Source organism: Pipistrellus hanaki (genome assembly GCF_964339955.1).
Source record: "Pipistrellus hanaki genome assembly, chromosome: X".
Lineage (NCBI taxonomy): Eukaryota > Metazoa > Chordata > Mammalia > Chiroptera > Vespertilionidae > Pipistrellus > Pipistrellus hanaki.
In genome coordinates, this window is record NC_140524.1 from 48,699,115 (window position 1) to 48,717,199 (window position 18,085).

The 18,085-nt window shown below is 42.7% G+C and overlaps 2 protein-coding genes across 5 annotated transcripts in view; one reads left to right on the top strand and one right to left on the bottom strand.

Moving 5' to 3' along the window:
* Positions 1-4,584, bottom strand: part of TBC1D8B (TBC1 domain family member 8B) — an 85,814-nt gene extending 81,230 nt beyond the window's left edge. For 2 of the 4 annotated variants that reach the window (XR_014793741.1, XM_084870438.1), the window contains exon 1: positions 4,282-4,583. Coding sequence is in view for 3 of the 4 variants with exons in the window: in XM_084870438.1 (XP_084726564.1) it covers positions 4,282-4,411 (130 nt within the window). In the remaining variant the exon portion in view is untranslated. Of the gene's footprint in view, positions 1-4,281 lie in introns of all 4 variants that reach the window. The other 2 variants (XM_084870439.1, XM_084870440.1) reach the window with 1 other exon arrangement.
* MORC4 (MORC family CW-type zinc finger 4) overlaps positions 1-18,085 on the top strand; it is a 737,287-nt gene that overhangs the window by 289,081 nt on the left and 430,121 nt on the right. The window lies entirely within an intron of this gene.

Genomic DNA, 18,085 nt, shown 5'->3' on the forward strand with positions numbered 1-18,085 from the left:
GGCCTGGCTGCTCCCAGGGGCTGATATTATTGACAACCTTAGTAATTTTATAGTTTGCTTACTTATTTATTATCTGTCTGACCTACTAGATTATAAACTGTGTGAGGGTAGGAATACTTTCTGTTTTATTCAACACTGTATACCCAACCTCCAGCACAGTAGCCAGCTACCACCCATTTCTCAGCTTTCCTTCACAGTAAAATTTCTAGAAAAAATTTATATATAAATATTCACTCTGCTCCCAAATACCTGCTTGGCTCATATATTCTAGTCCCTCTGGTCTCTGCTCTTATATTACTTAATAAGCCTTCTCAGACCAAATTTTTCTAAAATACCTTCTCTATCCTTATACCTTACTTTATTTTTCCTCATATGGCTCATCACCACCAGCCATATAATACATTATTTTTTTATTTGCCTTCCTCAACTAATATGTTAGCTCCATGAGAACAGGGATTTTATTTAGCTCACTGTTGTTATTGCTAGCACTTAAAACAGTGTTTGCTTGGTTTTTAGAAGGCACCTGTACTTATCTGTTGAATGAATGTATCTTGTTCCATTACATTTCCCTTTGTGCTTATATAGCAGCAGCAAGAGGTGGAAAACTGGGCAAATTTTCTAACACAAAGGTAGTGTAAAAATCCATGTCATAGCTATACAACATGGTAAACATTACAATGCTCTTTATTTTGCTATTACTTTTTAACTTACTTTACAGCCATAGTCGTTCTACTACTGTACAACAGAAGTATGGGATTTCAACAACTGAATCTTTACTTCCTCAATTATTATGTTTTTAAAAACATAAGATAACTAAAGTTATATGTACTCTTTAATACCACTCAGTAAGACAACAAGTGATATTTACATCTGTAAAAGTTCTATTTGAGAATTTCAATCATTGTACTGTTGATATTTGGCTCTGTTACCCACTGCTCTAGGGTAACCCTTGGGGATAGAAAAGCACTCTGTGTTCCTGTTTGTCAGATCTTCCTAAATCCCATACACTAAAGTTCTTAATAGAATGCAGCACCATAATTCCACTCAGGTAGTAGCTCCCATTTGAAAAGCAGAGCAAATTCACTTGTACCTAATAAGCCAGATATGCATAATTATTTTTAATCACATAAAATGAGGTGCTAAATTTAGATGCTATAGAAGAGAATTATCCTTAATCAGGCAGGAGGAACAAGGGATAATGTAAGGTAAGTACAAAAAATCCTGAATGGTGAATTACTTATCTAAATGAAAGAAAATAACTATATTAAACTAATCTTATGTATAACAAAAATTTCCACAAGATATTTCACTCTGCTGGGAGCCAGGACAATTAAGTAAGATAAAGTTAGACAAATGATAAATAATCTATCAGATATCCACCAAAAGTGTTTCAGAATTTTAAAAAGGACCTCAGAATTCTAACTTCCAAATTAGTCTCCTATTATAACCATACTAGGGTTCTCTATTGCTCCAATTCCATTATTAGAAAAAATAAAGTCACCAACTCCACAGTAAAAGTCATTACATTGCTGGTGGTTATTGCCAATTACTACAAGGCAAAGAAATGAAATCTTAAAGATAGTACAACTATTAGTATTTTGAGATGGTCATTATCTTTTCTTCATCAAACAAAATGTATAAATGAATCTTTTAAAGGAGTAGAATGTAACACTGGATTTTAGCAAACAAAATGGACAAAGGCAAGCTTATGCTGGTAATAGTCAAACTCCTGTGGGAGCTAATCCACATGTGGATGTGTAATAAAGCACAGCAAAGCTCTTGGCTTCACAATTTTAGTAAGAATAAGGTAATCGAGCAGCCATGAAAACCAGCACACACTTTATTTAGCTCTAGACACCCCCCAAAAACAAACACCTCTTGCCCTAGTTGGTTTGGCTCAGCGGACAGAGCATGGGCCATGAAAGGCTCTGGTTGGGGCGCATGCAGGAGGCAACCAATTGATGGCACATCCATGTTTCTCTGTCTCTGTCTCTCCTCCTCCCTTCCAGTCTCTCTAAAAATCAATGGAAAAATATCCTTGTGAGGTGAAGATTAACAAAAACAACATATCTTTACTCCTTTCTTACCCATTGTTTAATTTACATGAAATATAGTGGCAGCTCTCACTTGGTAATTTCAAGCATCTTGACAATACCACAAGTAAAAACAATCATGCAGAGATATAAACTGACCACAAAAATTTGGCTATGGATATTCTCAACAGACATGTGTGGTAGAAATCTTGGTTCATTTTTTCAGACAAATCTCTTAGTCTAGAAATATGGGGAAGAATAAATGAAAGTGGGTGGGTCAGAGATAAGAAACTGGTGCAATTGGTCTATGCTTTAAGAAAGCATGTCAAATGAAAAATCAAACACAGAAAACAAGGAGTGATCATTTAAAGGAAATGTGCAACAAGTAAAAAACCATTTAATATATTACAGCGATAGGATTCTCAAGAATGACTTGCCTATTATTTTTTCAGGAATATGATTGTAAAAAGGAAGATACACTTCTTAATTTGGGTAAATGTGGGCAAGAACATCAGAAAAATTCTGGTCAAATAGAATGATTGGGAAACAAAATATTATGCTGTAACACGGGGTTATAAGGATCTATTTAAATATATTTTGACTTGTTCTCAGTAGACTGAGGATAAATTATATCACTGGGTAATGATGAAGATTGATTCTCAAATTTTAATCTGGAAAATATATGTATCTGTTAAATGGAAAGATTCCTCTGAGAAATAACACTTACAACTTTTAAAAACCAGAAAACTAAAAATAAAAAAAAATGTTAATCTAATGAGGCAATTTTCTTTGCCATATTTTCTAAAGAGCCTTTTTAGAAGCTGGATAAGATAGGTCTTGCAAGATTTTTTTTTTTTAATGTCCTTGTAGAAACTCAAAATTATTTCCACTCTGGGTGTGGCTTGAAAAAAGGAAATAGCAGTACACATCTTAACAACATAGTACATTGATTTGGCACCTATTAGCTTTCATTTTATCCTCTCAACTCTGTGAGATAAACACCATTTTGCAGAAGAGGAAAAGCAATGTCATCTCCTCCAGGAATCTTTATTCAACCCTTCAGTTATTTGATTCTAATTATAATTTAGCTGGTTTACTAGTTACTGATTATAATTATAATTTGCCTGGATTACTGGTTACTTCCTCTTAGCCTGACCCTCTCCCACTTAGGAGGATTAGGCATTTCATGAGGCACCTAGTAGGCACTTATGGTTGAATAAATTAAAAAAAAAAATGATTTGTCAAATGCCATTTAACAAGAGATTCGAATGGGACTAAAAGGCAGAGTTTCTGATTCTTCCTTCTTTCTGCTACTCATACTGCCTAAATTAAGCCTGGTCCGCCACTTCAAGGCCACAACACCAAACTAGAATGTGTCACACAAAAAAAGAGCTCTGGTCTTAGCAATGTCCAAAACTTTGAATGCTCCTACCCCAGTGGAGGGGACTGAAAATCAAATTATTTGGTGGCTTTAAGCACTTGATCAAGGAATAGTTCTTGCTTTGTAAATCAAAGAATTGAAGGTAAGATGGATTAGGCAGGAAGAGTTAAAACTTCCGTTGCTTTAATTGGTTTGCTTACAATCGTGGAGTTGAAAGAAAGGGCAGCACCAAAGCACTCAAGACAGAAGTAAACTGCGATGGTTACTTAGAGAGGGGAGCCCAAAGATTGAAACCTTATAGACAATGTAAAAGATGCTAAATTGGAAGAGGTCAGCGATTTGATAGACCTCTCCCTCGCCCTCCCCTCACTCCTGACTCTCTCATTTGAAGCCAGTCCTTCAGAATGTGATGGGGCTCCTTCCTTTCTTACTATACTCCCTGCCTTCTCCTTTCCCCCCTCCCCACACACACTTATACTCCTCAGGGTAGTGATTATCAATAGGATTTTGTGAATCTAGTTAAGTCCAAAACTGCGAATTGGCCCCGCTCACCAGCCTAAACGCGATCCGTGCAGGTCTAACACTCATCAGCCCCCTCCCCCATGCGAAGCGACAGGGAAGGTACTTTGCCTCAGAAATAATCCGTCCTCCCTTTCGCTGTCCCATCCAAAGCGCACCTGCAGATCCAGGGGTGAATTCTCAGGACTCGAGGAGAGCAACGCAAAGGTGGTGGCGGGGGAAGAACCCCGGTCCTCCGCCCAGGGGTTAGGATCCGGAGGTGGGTGGCGACGAGTAACTGTTCTCCTCCCCACCTTCTAAGTACCAGCAACCATGGCCCGGAGGCGGGTGAGGGTGGTGACACCTTACCTGTGAATCCCCCTCCGCCGTCTTCCCCGTGGCCCCGACGCCGTTGCAGCACGAAGTAGTCATTGGACCTTTCCATCACCCACAGCTTCAGCGCATTTTTCAGGAGCACCTCCTCAGGCTTCAGCCACATCGTCAGGAACTTTGTGCCGCCCGGGAGCAGCGACCTAAATCCCCTCTTCGCCTCACCTCCCACCCCGCTTTTCCCTTCTACTTTTCCTCCCACCAAATCTTCTTCTGGCAGCAGTGGCTCGGGTTCAGATCTTCCACACTTCCCCCAACCCTCCTTCTCCCACGTAGGCAGCGAGATCGCCAATTCCCTCCCACAGCGCTACCTCCGGACAGGGAAATAGTCCCGCTTGATTTCTGGGAATTGTAGTTTCCTACCCGCTTTTCTGTACTCATCCCACTGGAACGCAGGACTACACTTCCCATAATCCCCCGGAGTGAGAACTGAGTGGGGGTGCTTTCAAAGTGGGTCCCGCCACCAGTTAAGTGTATTTTGCCTATCTAAAATTTAAAGCGTGGTTTGTTTGTTTACTTGTTTGTCCAAATAAGTGAGTCTTAGATATAAAACTGTTTATGCTTCTCATCCTTTACAACCGAGGGTGTTAAATTACAAAAAACAAAGTTTCTAGAATTGTGGAGTAAGGCATGGCCCATTCTCGGAAGCAGTAGTAGCACCAACTAACCTTTAAGGAACTCTTACTACGAAGGAGATTTCTCTTACATTTTCTCATGCAATCCTTATAGAAATGTTGCGAAGTAGATTTTATTCCTCATTTTGCACGTAAATAAACAAAGTGCAGATTGGTGAGAGGGCTTATTGAAGGACACCCAAGTAAGTAGTCATACGATATATTGTCTAATTCAAAACCTTCCTTAGAAAGCTCTTTCTACCCTTATAGGAAGAATATAAAATATCCAGAAGCCACCCATTTCTTCGCGGAGTGCGCCTTTCCTTCCCCCTCTGCCGCCCCAATCAGTTTACTTAACTACTGTAATCAGCCACGAAATGTCTTGGTACCGGTAGACTTTCCTTTTCAGAATCTAAATAATTTATGAGTAAAATATATATATATACTCTCTCTCTTTTTTAAGCTCTTTAAGAAAAAAAAAATTGTTTTAGGACAGCCTTTACCTCTTTGTACCATGGCCATAATACACAGCTGCTTAAACACTAAAGCGAATGAGTTCAGTGATTTGCATAACATTGCAGTGAGGAATTACTTTTTAAAAATATATATTTTATTGATTTTTCACAGAGAGGAAGAGAGAGAGATACAGAGTTAGAAACATCGATGAGAGAGAATCATCGATCAGCTGCATCTTGCACACACCCTACTGGGGATGTGCCCGCAACCAAGGTACATGCCATTGACCGGAATCGAACCCAGGACCTTTCAGTCCGGAGGCCAATGCTCTATCCACTGAGCCAAACCAGTTTCGGCAACAGTGAGGAATTATTTGAGGGATTTTTTTATTTATTGTGGTAACTAAGCCCAACAAAATTAGAGAGCACTGAAAGAGAGGACAGGTTTATAAGAAGAAAGAAGTTAGAGAAAATGAACAAAATAACTAGGAACTCTTGGTAAGCTATTTTGAGAAGAAGCCTCAAGGCCATTTGGCTAAGAAAATGGGGTGGGGTACACCCAATGCCAAGTCAAGGAGCCAAAGAACTCTGCCTTGGAGCAGCATCTGTGGCTTACCTACACTTCTCAAGATGTGGGGCAGCTCAAGGGAGACAGACATGTACTTCAAGCAGATTTTTCTTGGGGTGAGAAAAGGGTCAATTTGCAATTCTCTTTTATGAAAAGGCAGTAAGAGGGGGCAGGAAGAGATTAATCAAATAATTTATATGCATACTAGAGGCCTGATGCATGAAATTTGTGCACTGGTGGGGCGGTGTGGCAGAGGGCTCAGCCCAGCCTGCACCTTCTCCCAGTCCCGGACCCCTGGGGGATGTCAGCATAACATGGCAGTCAGACATTCCTCTCCGAGTCCAGGGTTCTCACAGTCCAGGACTCCTCACTCTTTACCATCTGCCTGCAACAGAGGTGGGAGAGGCTCTCACTGCTGCCATTGAGCTCGCCATCCCTGAGCCCGGCTTCTGGCTGAGCGCTGCTCCTCCTGTGGGAGTACATTCACCAGCAAGGGGCAGCTCTGCATTGAGCATCTGCCCCTTGGTAGTCAGTGCATGTCATAGCGACTGGTTGTTCTGTTCAATCAATTTGCATATTAGGGTTTATTATATGGACTAGCACCTTAAACGGAACTGTGAGCCACGAGACTGCAGTGAGCACAGGGGCAGGTCTCAGCCCATCCTCTGTGCTCCTACCTAGCCCCTCTAGCCATGGCCCCTGGTCACCTTGATCCCACCACCACTGCTCCCACACATTGATGGCACTAGCCCCACTTGCTCCCACTGATGGAGATGTGAAGCGATTGGAGCTGGTGCCAGCAGCAGGTACAAAAGCCCGCTGCTGCTTCATTGGAGCAGGGGGAGGTGGAGAAGCCCTGAGAGGCGACTGTGGCCAGCACCCACTGACGGCGCTGAGCAATTCAGGTACTGGCAGCAGGTGTGAGAAGGACCAGGGTCAGCAGCAGGTGTGAGCACTGGGTGGGACCATGGTGCACAGGAGCAAAGATTTTTCAGTAACCACCAAAGGCTTGCCCTGATGACAGCAACCAGCATCCAACCTTAGTCTGGTGCCCCCACTCACCTCCTCCACCATCTTGCTGCAGCTGAGGCCCGCCATGTTCCACACTCGCCCCCTGGTGGTCAGTATACATCATAGTGACTGGTTATTTGGTTGTTCCACTGTTCAGTCTATTTGTATATTAGCCTTTTATTACATAGAATATGCATAACCCATGGGCACAGACAATCCTGCAGTATGGAGGTGGTGTGGGGTGTAAGGGTCAATGGGAGGGAAAAAGGGGACAATAAAGATTTTTTTTTTTAAAGAGTAGTAAGAAATCCCATGGTAGCTTTCTGGAGAGGATGGGAAGAGGCAGTTTACCCAGATTCCAAACTGCAATGTATCCCTGTGAAGAAGTATTTCCAATGTCGATGTGTAGATGTGTACTAAGGAAAATAATTCCTGTTCCTGGTGGAAGATCAGGAAATGTAGCAAATGTAGAGATGTGAGGTGTCTTTCTTTCTTTCCTTTTTCATTTCTTTCTTCCTTTCGTTCTTTCTTTCTTTTTTTAACCTTTCCTTCCCTTTTTCATTTCCTTTCTGATCATACCACATTCTTTCCTAATACCCTTAAAAGTTAGGGTTGCAGCAAGGGCTGTTCAGAACTGGATATTACTCTCTTTATTCTGCAACTCCACAAAATGTGCCCACATGTTCCCCACTTTTAGTTCAGTAAGGGCATTTAGAGAACTCTTGCTTTAGTAACCATTTCACTAATTATGTAATGAAATATTTTTTGAAATTAAATTACTCCTGTGATATAAATTTTGGCTTTATCATAAATTATATTTCAAGCCTTTGCAAATCAAATTATTTTTCTAAAAATATCTTTTAAAAAATAGAGCATGTCACTCTATTTAATATTCAATTGTGTATATTAATGTAATTTGATTTAGAGATGAAGGACTGGAATTACAAATTTCTTTAGATATCATTGCTGATACCATAATAGAAATTTGAGAGAGAGAGAGAGAGAGAGAGAGATTTAATCCTCATTAATAAATACACATTTTTACCTCCTTACATTACAGATGAAGAACAGGAGGCTCAAAGAAGTTAAGTAACTAGCCTAAAATAATATCTACACTAATAAAAGAGAAACATGCAAATTAACCATCACTCTGCTACATTCACCAGCCAATCAGGAGCAAATATGCAAATTTTCCCAACAAAGATGGTGATGGCCACAGAGCTGGAGCGAGCAGGAGGCTTGGGTTGCCCCTGGTGTTGGAGGAAGCCAAGCTTCCAGTTTGTCCTGGCCGGCCCTGGCCTCCACTCAAGGCAAGGCTACGAAGTTTCAATTATAGAAGATAAATAAATCCCAGGTACCTGCTTTCACTGGCCCTGGCCTCAGCTCAAGGAGGCAAAGGGGAAGCCCCTTACTCAGGTTAGCCACACTCCCATGGGGTGAGGTTCCCTGCTGGGGGGCTTGGCCAGCCTGCAAACAGCTATCAGTCCCTCACCCAGGCTGGCCAGGCACCCCAGTGAGAACCCCCACCCTGAAGGGGGTGTGGCCAGTCTGAAAATAGCCCTCAGCCCCACAATCCAGGCTGGCCACACCCCCATGGGGTGAGGGTCCCTGCTGAGGGACTTGGCCAGCCTGCAAATAGTCATCAGCCCCTCATCCAGCTGGCCAGGCACCCTAGTAAGGACTCCCAACCTGAAGGGGGTGTGGCCAGTCAGAAAACAGTTCTTAGCCCCTCACCCAGGCTGGCCACACCCCATGGGGTGAGGGTCCTTGCTGGGGGGTTTGGCAAGCCTGTAAATACCCATTAGCCCCTCACCCAGGCTGGCTAGGCACCCCAGTGGGACCCTCCCCACTGAAGGGTCTGTGGTCAGCTTGAAAATAGCCCTCAGCCTCTCACCCAGGCTGGCCACACACCCCCAGTGGGACCCTCACCCCATGGGGGAATGGCTGACCTGCAAACCACCACAGGCCCCTCTCCTAGACCGCCCCATGCCCCAAGGGAACCCCCACCCTGATCCAGAACATCCTTCAGAGCAAACCATCCAGCCCCCACTCATGCACCAGGCCTCTATCTATACTAATAAAAGATTAATATACTAATTAGTCTGGGAGACCTTTCAGGAGACCTTCCGGACATTCTTCTGGACAAAGTCATGGTGGCAGGGCTGAGGTAAAGGTGATTAGAGGCCAAGAGTGGAGGGAAGTTGTGGGTGATCAGACCAGTGGGCAGGGGGGGGGGATTATTGGGGGTGATCAGGCAGGCGGGAGTGGCAGTTGGGGGTAAGCAGACCAGCAGGGGGGCCAGTTGGGGGTGAGCAGGCTATCAGTGGGGGTCAGTTTGGGGTGATCAGGACAGCGGGGTGAGGGGCAGTTTGGAGTGAGCAGGCCAGCAGGGGGGCAGTTGGGGGCAAGCAGGCCAGTGGGCAGGGGGGGGGGATTATTGGGGGTGATCAGGCAGGCGGGAGTGGCAGTTGGGGGTAAGCAGACCAGCAGGGGGGCCAGTTGGGGGTGAGCAGGCTATCAGTGGGGGTCAGTTTGGGGTGATCAGGACAGCGGGGTGAGGGGCAGTTTGGAGTGAGCAGGCCAGCAGGGGGGCAGTTGGGGGCAAGCAGGCCAGTGGGTAGGGAAGGTGGGGGCAAACAGGCCAGCAGGGGGGGCAAATGGGGGCGAGCAGGCTGGCAGGCAGAGTGGTTAAGGATGATCAGGCAGGCAGACAAGCAGGTGAGCGGTTAGTAGCCAGTAGTCCTAGATTGGGAGAGGTATGTCCGACTGCCAGTTTAGGTCTGATCCCTGTAAACTGGCAGTTGGACATCCTTCAAGGGGTCCCAGATTGGAGAGAGTGCAGGCCAGGCTGAGGGACACACCCCCCATGCATGAATTTCATGCACCAGGCCTCTAGTAGCTAAATAAATATTAGAGCTGGAATTTGAATCTAGATTTGTCTGATGCAAACCATGACACTATACAGTATATGCATGTGGTTATAAATACCTCAAATACAACATGTTCAAAGCCAAAGTTTTTTCCTCCAATATCCCCCCTGCCCAAGATTGTTTCTCCTACTAGGTTCTCATAGTTCAGAACAGTTGGTGTGGCTCTGTGGTTCAGTGTTGACCTATGAACCAGGAGGTCATGGTTCAATTCCCAGTCAGAGCATAAGTCCTGGTTGCAGGCTTGATCCCCAGTGTGAGGCGTGCAGGAGGCAGCCAATCAATGATTCTCTTTCATCATTGATGTTTCTTTCTATCTTTTCATCTCCCTTCCTCTCTAAAATCAATAAAACTATATATGTTTTAAAAAGATGCTCAGGCTAACATCTTTGGAATAATCTTAAACTTTTTACTCAAGCCACCTCCTCTCTCTGCCACTCCCCCCGCCCCCCTCTCTCACACACACACACACCTATACTTCTTTTATATAAGTCTATCCCATTTTCCTATTATCGCTTCAGATGAGCTCTACATCACTTTCTCGTTATACTATTTTAATAGCTTCCCATCTCATCTGTTTGCTTCAATTCTTATTTTTCTGGTCTAAGCCACAAAATTATGGTACAATAGTATACCATGCATAGATGAATAATACCACATTTATCTAGAGGTCAGTCTTCCAGCAGATTCAGGCTTCTACTAGAAAATCATAGCCTCAATTACCTATGTAAAAAATGTATTAGGAAACCCCAGATAGCAATTCTAAGCCCTGTGCCATGGAAAAGCTAAGGTTGACACTCAAGATTCTACTTAGTTATTTGAAATGAATTTCACAAGCTTAGTTGATACTTTGCAGTATGCAGCAGCTTTAAAAACAGTAAGATTCAAAACAGGAAATACACTACTAAAGGAGAACCATTTAAGGCTTTACTACACAAAACAGGGATCCCAGATTAGCAACGCCTACATCACCCAGCATCTTAGTAGAAATTCATAATCTGAGACTCCCGCCCAGACTTGTATAGTAATAATGTACATTTTAACAAGATTCACAGCTAATATGTGGCATGTTGAAGTTTTAGATGCACTAATTTAAAGCAAATTGTATATTTGAAAATAAAATTGTACAACAAATTGGAAGTGATTAGCCACATTTTCATTAAGACACATATAGTCATCTTTTTATTTATTATTTTGTTAATTCTCAGCCAAGGCTATTTTTACATTTATTTATTTATTTATTTATTTATTTATTTATTTATTTATTTTTAGAGAAAGTGGAAGTGAGAGGGAGAGACAGAGAGAAACATCAATGGGAGAGAGACACATTGATTGGTTGCCTCCTGCACACACCACAAACAGGGCTGGGGAACCTGTGACCAAAGTGTGTGCCCTTGACCAGAATCGAACCCAAGACCCTTCAGTATGTGGGCTGAAACTCTATCCACTGAGCTAAACTGCCTACGGCTATGCATCTTTAAAAAAAAAATGATCTGTTAATGAATTTTAGCTGACTAAATTGTTTTTATTAAAAAAAATGGATTCTATCAAGTAATAAGGCCTATTAAAATTTTCTAACACACTGGTTGAGAACTAAGATATCAGTTGGAGAAGAACTTGCCAATAACTACTTTTTTTAAATATATTTTATTGATTTTTTTACAGAGAGGAAGGGAGAGAGGGATAGATAGTAGTTAGAAACATCGATGAGAGAGAAACATTGATCAGCTGCCTCTTGCACATCCCCTACTGAGGATGTGCCCACAACAAAAGTACATGCCCTTGACTGGAATCGAACCTGGCACCTCTCAGTCCGCAGGCAGATGCTCTATCCACTGAGCCAAACCAGTTTTGGCTCTTTTGCTGCTTTTAATATTCTCTCTTTGTATTATGCACTTGGCATTTTGCTTATGATGTATCTTGGTGTGGTCCTCTTTGGATTCCTTTTGTTTGGAGTTCTATGTGCTTCCTGAACTTGTAAGTCTATTTCTTTCACCAGGTAGGGGAAGTTTTCTGTCGTTATTTCTTCAAATAGGTTTTCAATATCTTGTTTTCTCTCTTCTTCTGGCACCCCCATAATTCAGATTTTGGTACGCTTGAAGTTGTCCCAGAGGCTCCTTACAGTATCTTTATATTTTTGGATTCTTTTTGTTTTTTGCTTTTCCAGTTGGGTGTTTTTTGCTTCTTCATATTTCAAATATTTGACTTAATTATTGGGATTGTGAAAGAAAAAAAAAAGCCACATGCTAACCTGACAAGCTCAGGGAAGGCCTGTGTGGCAGTCTTGCAAACCCAGAGACCTAAGATAACCACAAAAGATGGTTTGAAAATTAAATATCTAACAGGTTATAGTAGGTAGTCATGTCCCAGATATTTTCCCAAAGATCAACTTTGATCTTTTTACTGAGCCCATTTGCCTTTTTGCTCTAAGATAACATATCTGTGAGATGTCTGGGTAACTTGTAACTTCCCTTTTTCTGGAGCCCCTGGGGAACAACCAAATGTGGTGGGCGCCAGGACAGATGCCTCAAATTCCTTTGTTATCATGTTAATTGTTCCTGCTCTCACCTGAGTACACGTCCATCATTTTACTTTTTATCCAATCCTAGGAGTTTCCCACCACTTTGCTTTCTCCCACCTCCTTACTCCATCACCAATGAATTTCATGTAACCCATCTATGTCCCTCCTTTGATTTCAGTGTATAAATAGAGAAATGTAATCCGCCATTCTTCGGAGCATTATCCCAATCCGTTGAGGTTCTGCTTCCCGGCATATGTCAACAGTTTTGGCTCAAATAAACTCACAAAAAAATTCTTTACAGGTTTCAATGGTTTTTTTCGTTAACAGGATCCTCTAGTCTGTTGTTGGATCTCTGTATATTATTCTTTATTTCAGTCAGTGTATGTTTAATTTCTAGTTGGTCCTTTTTCATATCCTTGAGGGTCTCTCTAAATTTCTCAGAGGTTTCTAGAAGATTCTTGATTAACCTTATAACCGTGGTTTTGAATTCTATATCCAATAGTTTGCTTTCCTCCATTTCTTTCATTTGTGACCTGTTTCTTTGTCTTCACATCTTGGCTGCCTTCCTGTGTTGATAGAGTGGCTTTGTGTGCAAGATGTCTTATAGGGCCCAGTGACTCAGCCTCCCTAATTACCTGAGGTGGACACTCTTCATGCATCCCTTTGTGGGCTGTGTGCACAGTCTTGTTGTAGTTAAGCCTTGATTGCTGTTGGTATCGTTGGGAGGAATTGACCTCCAGGTCAATTGGCTGTGAGAGTCAGTTGTGTCTATGATGGGAGAACTGTGCAGGAGACACCCTTATGGTTCAAGACTTGCTTCAGTGGGCCTTTGGCACTCAATGAGTCTGACCCCCGAGTGTGCCTCTTATGGATATGAAGAGTTGTAATCTGGTATGGTCTCACTCTGACCACTAGGTACACTGGCTCTTGGATCTCCAAGAAGGTGCAATGTCAGCCACTGCCTGAGACCACCCAGCAGGAGCTACAGAAAGATCTTCAGATTCTTCCTCTTTGTTTGGGGTTTGGAGGTACTCATTTGAGGCCCAGCTGTGAAGTAATGCAAGCTGCTTTCCAGCCTTGGGCCTGCTTTTGGAAGTTCTGGGCTCTCTGACCCAGCTGCAGTTTGTTAGGTTTTAGATTGCAAAAGGCCAGGGCATTCATATGCAAAAGCCTCTGTGCACAGCTTGGGTGGGGTTGTAAATTGGGTATGGTGGGGTCTCAGGGAATCACCAGGAGCAAACAGCAATAGCTGCCCATCAGCCCTGCCAGCAGGGGAGAGCAGTTGGGAGCAACCAGGCTGGCAGGGGAAGGCAGTTTGGGGTGACCTGGCTGGCAGGGAAGGGCAGTTTGGGGAGTCTAGGCCATTACAGGAGGGCAGTTGGGGGTGATTGGGCTGGCAGGGGAGGGCAGTTGGGGGAGAACATGCCTGCAAGGGGCGGCAGTTGGGGGCACCCAGGCCTACAGGAGAGGACAGTTGGGGGTTACCGGGCCAGCAGGGGAGGGCAGTTGGGGGCAATTCAGCTGGCACGGGAGCAGCTAGAGCGTGATCAGGCTGGCAGGCAGGCGAGCGGTTTTGAGCCAGTATTTCCAGATTATGAGAGGGATGTCTAACAGCCAGTTTAGGCCTGATTCCACAGTTGGACATCCCCAGATTGGAAAGAGTTCAGGCTCGGCTAAGGGACACTCCTTCCCCAGTGCACAAATTTTGTGCACCAGGCCTCTAAAACATATATATCTATCTATATATCTATCTATATATCTATCTATATCTATATCTATATCTATATCTATATCTATATCTATATCTATATCTATATCTATATCTATATCTATATCTATATCATCTATATGTATTTATATTACACACAAACATGCACACACACTGAGTGGCCAGATTATTATGATTTCTAAATCCATAATAATCTGGCCACTCAGTGTGTTTTCTATATAATAAAAGGCTAATATGCAAATTGTTTGCTTGAACAGGAGTTCGACCAGCAGGCGGGCTGGCTAACAGCACATGTCCCCTCCCCTTGGCCAGGCTAGCCGGACCCCACCCATGCACGAATTCATTCACTGGGCCTCTAATATAAATATACTGAGTGGCCAGATTATTATGTGTTCAGATATACAAACACTGACACATTACCTTTTGTTAACCTCTTCTTGCCCCCAACCACCTCCCTTCCCTTGGAGATTCATCATTCTGTTCCATGTTTCCATGCCTCTAATTCTATTTTATTTATCAGTTTATTTTATTAATTAGAATCCTTGCTCATTTATTTTGATTTTTAGATTCAATTGTTGGTAGATATGTATTATTGTCATTTTATTGTTCATATTTTTTATCTTCCTCCTCCTCTTCCTTTTTCTTCTTATTAACATTTCATGTATTATAATACTGGTTTGATGGTGATGAACTCCTTTATCTTTTTCTTGTCTGTGAAGCTCTTTATTTAACCTTCAATTCTAGAAGATAAGCTTTTCTGGGTAAAGTAATCTGGTTGGAGGTCCTTGCTATTTATTACTTTGAGTATTTCTTGCTACTCCCTTCTGGCCTGCAAAGTTTCTTTTGAGAAATTAGTTGGCAGTCTTATGGGCACGTCTTTGTAGCTAACTAACTGATTTTCTCCTAATGCTTTTAAGATTCTTACTTTGTCTTCAACCCTTGTCATTTCAATTATGATGTCTTGGTGTGGGCCTCTTTGGGTTCCTCTTGTTTGGAACTCTCTGTGCTTTCTGGACTTGTAAGTCTATTTCTTTCATGAGGTAGGGGAAGTCTTCTATCATTATTTCTTCAAATAGCTGTTCGATATCTTGCTCTTTCTCTTCTACTTATGGCATCCCCATAATGCAAACATTGGTATGCATGAAGTTGTCCCAGAGGCTCCTTACACTATCTTTATATTTTTGGATTATTTTTTCTGATTGCACTTCTGATTGGGTGTTTTTTGCTTCCTCATATTCCAACTCATTGATTTGATCTTTGAAATCCTCTACTCTACTGTTGAATCCTTGTAAATTATTCTTTATTTCAGTTAGTGTATGCTTAATTTCTGACTGGTCCCTTTTCATGTCTTTGAAATTCTCACTAAAATCCTTGAAAGTCTCACTAACTCCATTTAAACTCTCATTAAGTCCCTTGAAGCTCTCAGTGAGATCCTTGCATAACCTTATTAACATAGTTTTGAACTCTGTATCCAAAAGTTTGCTTGCTTCCATTTCTTTCATCTGTGACATGTTTCTTTGTCTCTGCATTTTGGCTGCTTCCCAGTGTTTGTTTCATTGTATTAGGTAGAGCTGCTATGACTTCAGGAATTGGTAGTGTGCTCTTGTGTAATGTGTGTTCTATAGGGCCCAGTGTCTCAGCCTTCTCAGTTACTTGAGCTGAGCACTTTATGTGCACCACTGTGTGGGCTGTGTGCATAGTCTTATTATAGTTGAGAATTGATTGCTGTTGGCATCACTGGGAGGAATTGATCTCCAGACTAATTGGCTGTGAGTATCCACTGTTACTACAGTGGAAGAGTGCTGTGCAGGAGATACCCCTATGGAACAGGACTTGCTTAAATGGGGCTTTGGTGCTTACTGAGACTGTCCCTTGAGTGCATTGCTTCTGGATATGTAGAGTCGTAATATGCTATGGTCTGAAGTTGTCCATCAGGTGCACTGGTTCTGGGGTCTCCAGGGAGGTGCAAAGTCAGCCACTGCCTGGAGCCACCCATCAGAAACTACAGAGAGATGTGCATATGGATGCTATTTGTATTGGGCTTGAAGTGCCTTGGCAAGGCCCAGCTGTGAAGCAAGGCAGACTAGCACTAGTGCCTTGTCTTGATCCTTTTATTGATAGGTTTGGGACACACTGAAGCCAGCTGCTGCTTGTTTAAGAGATTTTAAGCCTGAGCCACAACAGGCCATTCATATAGAAAAGCAGCTGCAAACAGCTTGGGTCAGGCTATAACTTGAATGGAGTCTCTGGGAATCACCAGGGCACAGCAAATATTGTGGGCCATGCTGATGGAAACTCAGATATGGCTGCCAGTCAGCTCTGTGAGGTCCCAGCACCTGAACAGTGACTCCTGCCAGCACATCCGTTTGGGAGAAAGCTGCCCCCCAAGTTCCTTCCCAGATGCCAGACAATCCAGTTCCTCCCAGTATGCCCCTGGCTCTTCCCGAGCCACTGCCCCAGTGTTGGAGCTCAAAGGAAGAAGGATCATGTAAATTTGTGCACTAACCTTTTAAATATATATATATATATACACACACACACACACACACACACACACACACACACACACCCCGTATTTTTCGGACCATAAGACGCACTTTTTTTCCCCCAGAAGTGGGGGGAAAAAGTCCCTGCGTCTTATGGTCCAAATATAGCCTACACATACACTGTAAAAAAAAAGTTTTTTTACTTGCCCGGCTCTGTGTGGTCTGTGTGCTTGCCCGGCTCTAAAATGGTTCTAAATGCTGCTGTTTACTTTACAGGGTTGATTACATGTGTTTATGACTGTGATGTTGGGTTTTAATGCACATAAAATATTTTAGGACACTATTTGTTTCAGAATCTTTTTTTCTTCATTTCCCTTCTCTAAAAACTGGTGCATCTTATGGTCCAGTGCGTCTTATGGTCCGAAAAATACGGTGTGTGTGTGTGTGTGTGTGTGTGTGTGTGTGTATATATATATTATATATAAAATTGATTTTTTACATAGAGGAAGGGAGAGGGATAGAGGGCTAGAAACATTGATGAGGGAGAAACATCAACAAGCTGCCTCCTGCACAAACCCCTACCGGGGATGTGCCCGCAATCAAGGTACATGCCCTTGACTGGAATCGAATCTGGGAATCTTCAGTCCACAAGCCAAAGCTCTATCCACTGAGCCAAACCAGTTTGGGCTGTGCACCAACCTTTTAAGAGGAACTGCATTGACTCCAGCAGCCTCCATGTCACTCAGCCACAATCCCCACTGGTTTCTATATCCTGAAGTTATCGGAACTTTGATTCCCAGCTCTGCAACCATGGGTTAGGGGTCTCATGTGGAGCTAGGTCCCCTTTCTTCTCACAGGAGGCCTCTGCAATGGAGATATCCCTCCTGATGAAAGAAAAAAAAATGCCATATGTGGGTATTAGATCAGCCTGCTCTGTGCCTCTGCTAGTCTTGATGTACTTTCTTCTTTACTTTCCTAGTTGTAGGACTTCCATTCAGCCAGCCTTCAGGTGCTTCTGAATTATGATTGGTTTGTATTTTAGTTGTAATTTTGATCTGGTAGTGGGAATGCCACCATCTTGGTTCTCCATCTAAAATATTTTTAAAATCCAATACAAACAGAAAGGCAATGCCTGAGGTAAATAACTCAAAATATGTATAGCCAAAGGTCAGAAACTTTATTCAGATGTTATAGAACTGAAGTAAAATATTTAGTAAGTGGCCTGGCCAATGTGGCCTTGACACATGAACCACGAGGTCACAGGTTCAATTACTGGCCAGAGCACACGCTCTTGGTTTGATCCCCAGAAGGGGCCATGCAGGAGGCAGCTGATCAATGATTTTATTTCATCATTGATTTTTCTCTCTCCCCTCATCTCTTTGAAATCAGTAAAAATATACTGTATGTTTAAACCCAATTAATAAATGAACCAAAACCAGATATAGTGGGGAAAGGGGATTATTCCCAGCATT